Source organism: Anomaloglossus baeobatrachus, chromosome 6 (genome assembly GCF_048569485.1).
Source record: "Anomaloglossus baeobatrachus isolate aAnoBae1 chromosome 6, aAnoBae1.hap1, whole genome shotgun sequence".
Classification (NCBI taxonomy): domain Eukaryota; kingdom Metazoa; phylum Chordata; class Amphibia; order Anura; family Aromobatidae; genus Anomaloglossus; species Anomaloglossus baeobatrachus.
In genome coordinates this window covers 373,483,532-373,495,859 of record NC_134358.1, presented here as the reverse complement: position 1 = coordinate 373,495,859, position 12,328 = coordinate 373,483,532, and the positions used below count along the sequence as shown (strand labels likewise).

At 43.8% G+C, this 12,328-nt stretch overlaps 1 protein-coding gene across 1 annotated transcript in view; it reads left to right on the top strand.

Moving 5' to 3' along the window:
• PKD1L1 (polycystin 1 like 1, transient receptor potential channel interacting) overlaps positions 1 to 12,328 on the top strand; it is an 884,746-nt gene that overhangs the window by 840,313 nt on the left and 32,105 nt on the right. The window contains exons 61-62 of the mRNA XM_075316120.1: positions 7,198 to 7,437; positions 10,265 to 10,429. Of these exons, the coding sequence (XP_075172235.1) occupies positions 7,198 to 7,437; positions 10,265 to 10,429 (405 nt within the window). The remainder of the gene's footprint in view (positions 1 to 7,197; positions 7,438 to 10,264; positions 10,430 to 12,328) is intronic.

Sequence of the window (12,328 nt, the reverse complement as noted above, 5' to 3'; positions counted from 1 at the left end):
TCTCTTCAGGCCCTGCGATACCATCTCTTCTGGCTCCGCTGCCGGCGCCACTGCCGGGGGTCTTCTGCTGGGGCTCCTCCTCCGCTGCCGGCTCTGTGGTGTAATCTCCGGGCTGAGAAACACAGGAGGCCGAGATGTTTGCTGCCGCTTCGGAGGCAGATGGGTCCCATCTTCCTCTCCGCCGCCGTCACATCGCTGCAGCAGCTCTTCCATCCACTACTGGCCATGCTGCTCCACAATCTTCTTCATCTTTTCCACGAGGGCCTCCATCTGGTGATGTGAGGGGCTGGGGAACCTCCATCATGACGTCCTTGTACAGATCTTTGTGTCCTTCTAAATACTCCCAGTCCTCCATGGAGAAACGATTCAGGTACGATTCCGGACGTCTGCCAGGTAAGGAATGACTGCCCCCTTCCCACAGTTCTGCCCTATATATCCCTCCCACCACTGACCACTCCCTGCCCACTCACATGGCACCATAGCCCCCATAGCTCCACCCCACACCTTCCCCCACAAAAGCACTACACTTTAACCCTTCACTAACCCTCAGGCCTAGCATCCCTCCTCAGTCATGTGCGCCCTCCCTGTAGCCCCTTTAGGGCAGGCGTCCGGGCTTGTCTATGCGTTAGGTGTGGACAGGATGATGCCCATTTTATGCATGTTATGTGGGAGTGTGGACACATTGGTGATTTCTGGAAACAAACCCTGGGACTCATAGACCAAATATATCATATCCCAATACCATACCTCCCAACTTTTCAAGAAAGGAAAGAGGGACAAAGTATGCGGCGCGCGCATTTTGACCATGCCCCTAGCCACACCCCTAGCCACACCCATTTGGCAGTAAGGGTCATTCAGCAGATGCCGTGGACTGTTCATTCATATTCATAGCAGTCAGAATTTTTTTATATTTCTGTGTCACTATATGACATGTTGCTTATTTGTGCCTATCGATCTGTGTTCACACGTTGCATAAATTCTGTTTCTTTTTGTTTCTGTCTGCACCAAACTACACAATACAATCTTCTCTGTTTTTTCCATTTTTGCTGCATTTTTTCTGCCTTTTCTCCATTATTTAATGCGTTTTTGGTTCAGATGTGAATCTGCGTTTTTAAGTGTTTTTATTGTACAGAGAAGCTTTTTCCTGCATTTTTTAAGCTCCACATAGAAACCCCCAGAGAAACCCCCCCCCCCGAAAACCGCAGAATTCAGCAGCGTCTTTTCATGGAACCACATACACTTTACTTGGACAATTAAACACAGCAGAATAAATGTGCAAAAAAACAACAGAAAAATATGCAGCATTTACACTACATGTGAATATGGACTAATTGTCCAAGCAAAGTGGATGAGACGTCCTGAAATCTCCGCTCCTGGTGCGTGGAAAGACGCCACTGAACGGTGCGGATTTGGTGTTTCTTTCTTTATAAGCTTCAGGATTCACATCAGCAACAAACATGTATCAAATAAGGGGGACAATGTATAAAAAATACCGCAAAAACGCAATAATCAGAGAACATTGTTATTGCACTCGTGGCGCGGACACCTGCAGAAAAAATGCAGCATTTACGCTATGTGTGAACACGGCCTCAGTGATCCATTTTTATTACGTATTTTTATGGGTTTTAATAAAGAAAAATAATAAATTGCGCCTTTTTTTTCCCGCCATTTACCGATCCCCATAAATAATCTGATCGCTGTGTTGTTCAGGTCATTACGATTACAGGGACACCAAATATGTCCATGTTATTTGCTGATTTGTGATGTTTATTATTTTATAAAAAAGTGCAATAAAATTACATTATTCTATTTTTTTTTATTATTTTTAGTAACTTTATTAGAAGAAAAAAAATCCTCTTTTCCTCTCCCTCTAGAATACAGGACATAGAGATGCTGCTCTGTACAATGTAGCTGTGTCCTGTGTAATCTGCTGTGTAAGAGGCTGCATTGTAGGTTCATTTATGTGAAATCCTCCCTCTGACATCATCAATCCTAGTGGCTCAACAGCTAGAGCAGCTAGGAAAGCCAGGAGGCTGCTGGAGATAAGTTTTGAACGTTGCTGGTTTGAATCCAAGGTTGTGAAGATAAAAAAAAAATTGTATTTGTATTTTTTTCCTCATTTCTTTATAGTAGTTTTATGGGAACAAATGAATCTGACTCTTTCACCAACATTGAGATACAGTATTTATCTATCTATCTATCTATCTCTATCCCTCTATCTATCTATCTATCTATGATTATATCTCTCAATCTATCTATCTATGATTCTATCTATCTATGATTCTATCTCTTTCTATCTATTATCTGTCGTGTATCTATATATCCCTCTATCATCCATCCCTCTATCATCCATCCATCCCACTATCATCCATCCCTCCCTCTATCCCTCCCTCTATCTATCCATTCATCCCTCCATTCATCCCTCCATTCATCCCTCTATCCCTCCATTCATCCACCCATCCCTCCCTCTATCCCTCCATTCATCCCTCTATCATCCATCCATCCCTCTATCCCTCCATTCATCCCTCCCTCTATCCCTCCATTCATCCCTCTATCATCCATCCATCCCTCCCTCTATCCCTCCATTCATCCCTCTATCATCCATCCATCCCTCCCTCTATCCCTCCCTCTATCCCTCCATTCATCCCTCTATCATCCATCCATCCCTCCCTCTATCCCTCCATTCATCCCTCCCTCTATTCCTCCATTCATCCCTCTATCATCCCTCCATCCCTCCCTCTATCCCTCCCTCTATCCCTCCATCCATCCCTCTATCCCTCCATTCATCCCTCTATCATCCATCCATCCCTCCCTCTATCCCTCCTTTCATCCCTCTATCCCTCCATTCATCCCTCTATCATCCATCCATCCCTCCCTCTATCCCTCCATTCATCCCTCCATTCATCCCTCTATCATCCATCCATCCCTGCCTCTATCCCTCCATTCATCCCTCCCTCTATCCCTCCATTAATCCCTCTATCATCCATCCATCCCTCCCTCTATCCCTCCATTCATCCCTCTATCATCCATCCATCCATCCCTCTATCCCTCCATTCATCCCTCCATTCATCCCTCTATCATCCATCCCTCCCTCTATCCCTCCATTCATCCCTCTATCATCCATCCATCCCTCTATCCCTCCATTCATCCCTCTATCATCCATCCATCCCTCCCTCTATCCCTCCATTCATCCCTCCCTCTATCCCTCCATTCATCCCTCTATCATCCATCCATCCCTCCCTCTATCCCTCCCTCTATCTCTCCATTCATCCCTCTATCATCCACCCATCCCTCCCTCTATCCCTCCATTCATCCCTCCCTCTATCCCTCCATTCATCCCTCTATCATCCATCCATCCCTCCCTCTATCCCTCCCTCCATCCATCCCTCTATCCCTCCATTCATCCCTCTATCATCCATCCATCCCTCCCTCTATCCCTCCTTTCATCCCTCTATCCCTCTATTCATCCCTCTATCATCCATCCATCCATCCCTCCCTCTATCCCTCCATTCATCCCTCCATTCATCCCTCTATCATCCATCCATCCCTGCCTCTATCCCTCCATTCATCCCTCCCTCTATCCCTCCATTCATCCCTCTATCATCCATCCATCCATTCTCTATCCCTCCATTCATCCCTCTATCATCCATCCATCCCTCCCTCTATCCCTCCATTCATCCCTCCATTCATCCCTCTATCATCCATCCATCCCTCTATCCCTCCATTCATCCCTCTATCATCCATCCATCCCTCCCTCTATCCCTCCATTCATCCCTCCCTCTATCCCTCCATTCATCCCTCTATCATCCATCCATCCCTCCCTCTATCCCTCCCTCTATCCCTCCATTCATCCCTCTATCATCCATCCATCCCTCCCTCTATCCCTCCATTCATCCCTCCCTCTATCCCTCCATTCATCCCTCTATCATCCATCCATCCCTCCCTCTATCCCTCCCACTATCCCTCCATCCATCCCTCTATCCCTCCATTCATCCCTCTATCATCCATCCCTCCCTCTATCCCTCCTTTCATCTCTCTATCCCTCCATTCATCCCTCTATCATCCATCCATCCCTCCCTCTATCCCTCCATTCATCCCTCCATTCATCCCTCTATCATCCATCCATCCCTGCCTCTATCCCTCCATTCATCCCTCCCTCTATCCCTCCATTCATCCCTCTATCATCCATCCATCCCTCCCTCTATCCCTCCATTCATCCCTCTATCATCCATCCATCCATCCATCCCTCTATCCCTCCATTCATCCCTCTATCATCCATCCATCTTTCCCTCTATCCCTCCATTCATCCCTCCATTCATCCCTCTATCATCCATCCATCCCTGCCTCTATCCCTCCATTCATCCCTCCCTCTATCCCTCCATTCATCCCTCTATCATCCATCCATCCCTGCCTCTATCCCTCCATTCATCCCTCTATCATCCATCCATCCATCCATCCCTCTATCCCTCCATTCATCCCTCTATCATCCATCCATCTTTCCCTCTATCCCTCCATTCATCCCTCCATTCATCCCTCTATCATCCATCCATCCCTGCCTCTATCCCTCCATTCATCCCTCCCTCTATCCCTCCATTCATCCCTCTATCATCCATCCATCCCTGCCTCTATCCCTCCATTCATCCCTCCCTCTATCCCTCCATTCATCCCTCTATCATCCATCCGTCCCTCCCTCTATCCCTCCATTCATCCCTCTATCATCCATCCATCCCTCCCTCTATCCCTCCATTCATCCCTCCATTCATCCCTCTATCATCCCTCCATTCATCCCTCTATCCCTCCATTCATCCCTCTATCATCCATCCATCCATCGCTCTATCCCTCCATTCATCCCTCTATCATCCATCCATCCCTCCCTCTATCCCTCCATTCATCCCTCTATCATCCATCCATCCCTCCCTCTATCCCTCCATCCCTCCATTCATCCCTCCTTCTATCCCTCCATTCATCCCTCTATTCATCCCTCTATCATCCATCCATCCCTGCCTCTATCCCTCCATTCATCCCTCCCTCTATCCCTCCATTCATCCCTCTATCATCCATCCATCCCTGCCTCTATCCCTCCATTCATCCCTCTATCATCCATCCATCCATCCCTCTATCCCTCCATTCATCCCTCTATCATCCATCCATCTTTCCCTCTATCCCTCCATTCATCCCTCCATCCCTCTATCATCCATCCATCCCTGCCTCTATCCCTCCATTCATCCCTCCCTCTATCCCTCCATTCATCCCTCTATCATCCATCCATCCCTGCCTCTATCCCTCCATTCATCCCTCCCTCTATCCCTCCATTCATCCCTCTATCATCCATCCATCCCTCCCTCTATCCCTCCATTCATCCCTCTATCATCCATCCATCCCTCCCTCTATCCCTCCATTCATCCCTCCATTCATCCCTCTATCATCCCTCCATTCATCCCTCTATCCCTCCATTCATCCCTCTATCATCCATCCATCCATCGCTCTATCCCTCCATTCATCCCTCTATCATCCATCCATCCCTCCCTCTATCCCTCCATTCATCCCTCTATCATCCATCCATCCCTCCCTCTATCCCTCCATCCCTCCATTCATCCCTCCTTCTATCCCTCCATTCATCCCTCTATTCATCCCTCTATCATCGATCCATCCCTCCCTCTATCCCTCCTTTCATCCCTCTATTCCTCCATTCATCCCTCTATCATCCATCCATCCATCCATCCCTCCCTCTATCCCTCCTTTCATCCCTCTATCCCTCCATCATCCCTCCATTCATCCCTCTATCATCCATCCATCCATCCCTCTATCCCTCCATTCATCCATCCCTCCATCCATCTTTGCAGCTGAATAATCTGCTTCTGGTGTCTCACCTGCAGTATAGAGGTCAAGATAACAAAATCTTCCTATTGCTTTCATTACAGGCAGTAGCTCAGTGGTTAGAGCTGCTGCCTTTGAAACAATGAACTCACAGTTCCACGAGTTCGAGTCCCGGCCGCCCCAAAAGTCCAGAGCCGATAACAATTTAATTTAATTTATTCACTTCACTGAGGGGAGGAGCCGGGACATCAGCTGTGAGCCGCGGGAGTGCGGGACAGCCCTGATAAATCGTGCAAGTCCCGCAGAATCCGGGACGGTTGGGAGGTATGCAATACAGCCGTCCCCTCGTTTATGTTTGTTGAGTCTGTGGGAGGGAGGAGTAGACCCGGACTCTCCAACAGCCCTGGGAATTGCACGTATCCTGTATCAAGCAAGGAAAATACTGGCATACCATTGGTTAGATCCTCTACCACTAACATTACCAGAGCTTAAAAATAAGTTAAATAACGTCATTTGATTGGAAAGGGGAGTTCATTTAAAGAGAAAACCACTGAGAAAGTTTTACAAAATCTGGCAGCCATGGATGGAGTCGCCGGGTCTCCCTTCTGGGGCACTAGTGCAGGATGCAATGTTGGACCAGTTACTGTTGTGCTTGCAGTGAATGGAACGTTTGGGGAGTAAAAGTTAAAACTAGTGTTTTACGTGGCGAAGTGGACTTTGAGCGGTGCTGTGGGAGGGGCCGGAAGGGTGCGATTGATGACTAAACGGGGAGAGAGAGGCAAGCAGGTATGGAAATATGATGCGGAGCGACACGGCTGATGGAGGAGACTTTTCTATTAGACTGAGGTATTATTGCATAATTTAACTTTTGATTATCTGTGGAGCCATGTTGTTTGTAGGCTCAATTTATATAACTGATCTAAGAATCCTTTTTTTCTTTTTTTTTTTTTATATACAGAGGAAGAACCTGATTTATAGACAACATATGTTTTTTCAATGTACGCTTTTACTAGTTATATAAGATGCAATATATTTTCTCTGTATTGATTCCTAGTTGTTTAATAAAAAAGATCTGATTTAAAAAAAAAAAAGTTGCTCAGTTGGCTGACGTATCTAGCCTGACTTCAGTTTCCCCTTCACAGTTCTTGCATTAATAAATACAGTCGAGTCACTACTGTGTCTTCCTTCTCTGTGTGCTGCATCCCGGGCCTGCTGTTACAAATACACGAATAGTAGAAATTATTCAGCACGAAGTATCCGATCCCAAATATTTTACCGTTCGCCCATCACTAATCTTTATTACACATAATGTTTGTTTAGTAAACTCTAAAAATAAAAGCTTTAGCATCTAATTGACATCATACATGTTTGTTTTTGCAGCTCATTGGATTTGTCTTCACCATGGCCTATTCTTCATTAGGACACCTCATATTCTTCTCAGAAAGCGGCTCTTTTTGTAGTGCTCTAAATTCAATCCAGACTATTTTTATACATTTACTAGGAGTTTGTGGTATCAAGCATATTCAATTTTTGCAAAATCATGTGAAATCAAACTACATTTCAACTGCATGTTTTTATGGAGCACTCTTCATCGCATCTACTATTTTATGGACTCGAATGGTAAGCATCAAATTTAAGTGCCAGAACTATATAAAGATTTGGTTAGTAAATGAAGCTTTTCTTGACATGTTTAAAATGCTTATAAACGTTAAAGGGAATCTGTCACTATGTTTTTGCTACCTCATCAGAGAGTAGCATAATGTAGGAAAAGAAACCCTGATTCCAACGATGTATCGCTTAGTTTACTGGGTGCAGCAATTGTGACAAACTCAGAGTTTGGAAAAAAAAGGAGAAATATCCTCCAGCAATTGTCCAAAGAAATCAAGGTTTTCTTAAAATGTAACTTTTGTTATGTCCATAAAATCGAGCTAACAGTTACCAACAAGGCATCATGGATTAAGCAGAGTAGCACAGACTATGCGTTTCAGTTATTTAATTCACCTTCATCATGGTCTTCCACAATCAGAGTTTAGCATGAAGCAGAGCTCAAAAAGCTAACACCACCCCCCAACAGGCTCACAATATAAAGTACATAGTTTAATGTCATTGAGCTGCTGCTTATAACAGGAAGGGGAATGGTCAGACCGGGGCTCATGTGTCATGTAGTCCAGGCAGTGATAATCTCTTGGTGAGAAAACCTTCACTGTATGGAAACAACAGCATACAATAAGTGACACATTGCTGAATTCTATTTCTTAGCCTCTATCTTCTGCTGTCCACAGATTACATAGCATAAATCTACTCACAGATTCCTTTATGTTTTTATTTCTTGTCTCTGTATAATGAGATCTTGTTTATGAGATATGGTATTACGAGGGATAATAGTTAAAAAGATTGGTTAAACTATACTCTTACATACTGTATATAATTATTAAACTTGCATATCTTACAAATGTAGAAATGCCGGAATTGTTTAATTTCTGAATAATATTAGATGAATTATTAAGCATTCAAAGAACATGGAAAAAAATAGTTATAAATGCATTCACTGTATGCACAACAATTAGGGAATTTGTATTTTTGATCATTAATTTTATTATTGAACAATTACGGGGTTGACGGTCAATCAAAATGGTAAATAAACCTGAAATGTAATTATTAAGAAAGTAAGAGGTTTTATCTTTCTTAAGAGAAAATCTGTGCACATAATTGTTGGTCAACTGTTAGTGTACAAATTTAACTGAAAAACTTAAATTTTACCATCTCTTTTTCATCAGTTAAAATTAGAATAATAACCAAATACTTTAGAAAAAAATATCAATGACCAAAATAATCACCCATCTTTTCAATAACATTCATAACTAGTGATGGGCGAACCCGCAGATATCTGTAATCGGTGGCTCCAACCATATTTTTAAAAAAAAAACAAAACAACCCAGTTTGGGCGCGGAATTACTGTATTTCTGGATATCTGGCCGGACGCTAATCCCCATATAAGTGTGTGGGGACCCAAATCAGGTGCTTTAAAGGGAACCTGTCAGGTCCCATATGCCTTGTAACCTACAAGCAGGGTGATGTGTGGCCTAAAAACCCCTTCCTACCCATCCATGTGTTGTAATATTGTGTAAAATGAATTTATATAAAGAGTTTTATAACTTACGTGTTCACTATGTAAATGAGCAGAGGGACTAGTCCCCAGGGTGTTGGTTTGCTCCTTCTAGTTTGCCCTCTTTCCGTAGTATCACTCTCCTGTGGGCGTGATACCATGGATTTACATGAGCGATGTCACTCTCAGCTCCGAAAAATCCCGCACGTGTACACTTCTCATTCGCGCAGCCTTCTTAGTAGGGCATTTGCTTGTTGGCTTTAGATGCGCTCTGCACATAGTTGGAAGTGCAGGAATCTTCAGATCATGCGCAGTGCACTTGTGACGCCGGCAAGCATACAACTGGATAATGGGTTTTGAAGTTGATATTCAGTCCAACTTCAACCCGAAAAGGTCCAACTAGTTCCTTTAATAATACCTGTCCAAACTAGTTCCCCACCTTAACCTTGCTATCATCTGAGCCAAAGTGGAGGGCTGTGCCTGTCATTGATTAAGCCATGGTCCCATTAATCTGGTTCGTCAAATGTCACTCTCATCTCATCAGTCCATAAAGCCTTTGAAAAATCTGTCTTCAGATATTTCTTGGCTCAGTCTTGACATTTCAAGGGTGTTTTCCTTAGTGTTGATTGGGTTTCATCCCTTCTTACCTTGGCCATGTCTCTCAGTACTGATCACTTTGTACTTTTGATCACTTCAAGGAGGTTCCAGCTGTAGAATATAACTGGAAGGTAATAAGCTGCTGGTCAATTAACATTTCATTCTTCTCAAATGTTTGGCAGTTAATGTGTGTCTTTTTTTTTTCTCAACATGTTTTCGTGACCCTGTTGCCAATTTGCAACAAAACATTTGATGTTTTTGGGATCTAGTCCCAATATCTTATCAATTTTTCATCGCTATAATCGCTAGAAGAGTTTAAACAATGTTTGAATTTTACAAATCAGTTAAATCTCAAGTCCATTAAATCTCTTTTTTTGGCCCATTTTGCTTAGGGAAAACAAGCTATCTAATAATTCTGTACACCTTACTAAAGGCTGCTGATGTCCTTAGGTCAGGCCCTTAAATTCACATTATCTGCTATTCTTCATCCAATAAGCATTTAAGTTTAGAGTTGGAAAATATGCATAAATGATGATATGGTCAAAATACTCACTTTCCTGTGCACAAAGTGTATATACGAATGTGTCAGATCAAGGCAGCTGAGCCTATAAATAAAGATATTCCCTTCCTGATAGGTGTAAATATGTTGAATTTATTGGAATCTTAGAATATGTTGATTTTTGCTTTAATTTTTCAAAGTTGAATTACTAATATGGTTTTGATTAATGTTTAATTTCTTTGTAGCTCAAAGGAATTCTCACTTCTGTTGCCAAATACTCAAAGAAGGCACAACGCAGCAAGCATCTTGTGACATTTACAGAACTGGTATCTCATGCAAGACGGCTGCTGCTTTCAATAGTTGGTCGACAAAGACAAAAGAACACTGATAGCATTTGTGTAACTGGCAGTGTAAGTAACTGAAAATGGCTTCCACACAAAATGGTGCTCTTTAACCCATTCATCACGCAGCCAGATTTCACCTTCCTGACCAGGCCAATTTTTTCAATTCTAACCTGTGTCACTTTATGATGGAATAACTCTGGAACTCTTGAACTGATCCTAAGAATTCCAAGAATGTTTTTTCATGACATATTGTACTTCATGATAGTGGTGAATTTAGTATAACGTTTTTTGCATTTATTTGTGAAAATATTGGAAATTTGGCCACATTTTTGAAAATGTTGCCATTCTCAAATTTTCAATTTTTATGCTTTTAAGGCCCCTTCCACACGTCAGTGATTCTGGTACGTTTGTGCTTTTTTTTAAACGTACCAGAATCACTGACATACGCAGACCCATTATAATGAATGGGTCTGCTCACACGTCAGTGATTTTTCACTGCACGTGTCTCCGTGCGGCGTACCCGCGTGTGCGTGATTGCCGCATGGAGACATGTCCATTTTTTTCTGGCATCACTGATGTCCCACGGACCACGCAGTGGTGTGGTCTGTGAAACACGTGCCAGAAAAAAACGTGCATTTAAAATAATAAACATTTTTACTCACCCGGCTTCAGTCGAGCTCTCTGCAGCCCATGCAGCCTGCTGCTTCTAAGCCGGCTGATTACTGTTGCGCATATTCATTATGCGCAACACAGCCGACCCGGAAGCAGCTGCTGCGGGGGTCACTGCCGGCCGGATGCTGCACCGCGGGAGCGATCAGCACCATGGACAGCGGGAGCGCGCACAAGTGAGTTGATTTCTAAGTGCAATCACGGGCCACGGAGAACGGAGCCCGGATTGCACTTAGAAAACCCACGTGTGCCGTGATTCACGGCACACGCAGGGACATGTGCGTGTTTTACACGCCAGTGAAAACCGTCTGTGTTTTTCACTGACGTGTGAAACGGGCCTAAATCAGAGTTATAGCACACAAAACAGTCAATAAATAACATTTCCCACATGTCTACTTTATACCAGCCCCGTTTTTGAAACATAATTTTTTTTTGTTTGGAAGTTAGAAGGGTTAAAAGTTCATCAGCAACTTCTCATATTTCCAACAAAATTAACACAACCATTTTTTTAGGGACCACATCGCATTTGAAGTGACTTTGAGAGGCCTAAGGGACAGAAAATACCAAAAAGTGACACCATTCTAAAAAATGCACCACTCACACTGCTCAAAACTACATTCAAAAAGTTTATTAAACCTTCAGGTGCTTCACAGGAACTAACGCAATGAACAATGTAGAAGGAAAAAAAATTACAATTTTACTTTTTCCACAAAAATATTAATTTAGCCCCAAATTTTGCATTTTTCACAAGGGTAACAAGAGTAAATGCACCACACAATTTATTGTGAAAACGTCTACTGAGTAGAGGTGAGCGATGTTCGAGATTCGAGGTTCGCCAATTTCATGTTCGAGTGATTTTGGGGGGGTGTTCGCTTTGCTAAAAGTTCGGCAGTTCGAGTTACGTTCGAGAACGGTTCGATCACCAAAAGCGTGGCTTTTTACAGCTTCGTGTGCAGGGAGCCATCGCTGGCAGCCTGCGATAAGCTGGTAACCAGGGTAAATATCGGGTATCTAAGCAAAGCGCTTTGCTTAGTAACCCGATGTTTACCCTGGCTACGTGTGCAAAAATCCCCGAAAGCCACACAGAAGCACTTCTGCGTGACTTCCGTCAAATGCCGCTGCAGTCTGTGTCCCGCTCCAGCTCCAGCCCTGCTGATGCCCGCTCAGCAGTGTCCGCAGCTGCCCGCACTGTACAGTGTCTGCAGCTGCCCACACTGCAGTGTCAGCATATGCCCGCACTGTACAGTGCCCGCAGCTGCCCACACTGCAGTGTCTGCAGATGCCCGCACTGTACGG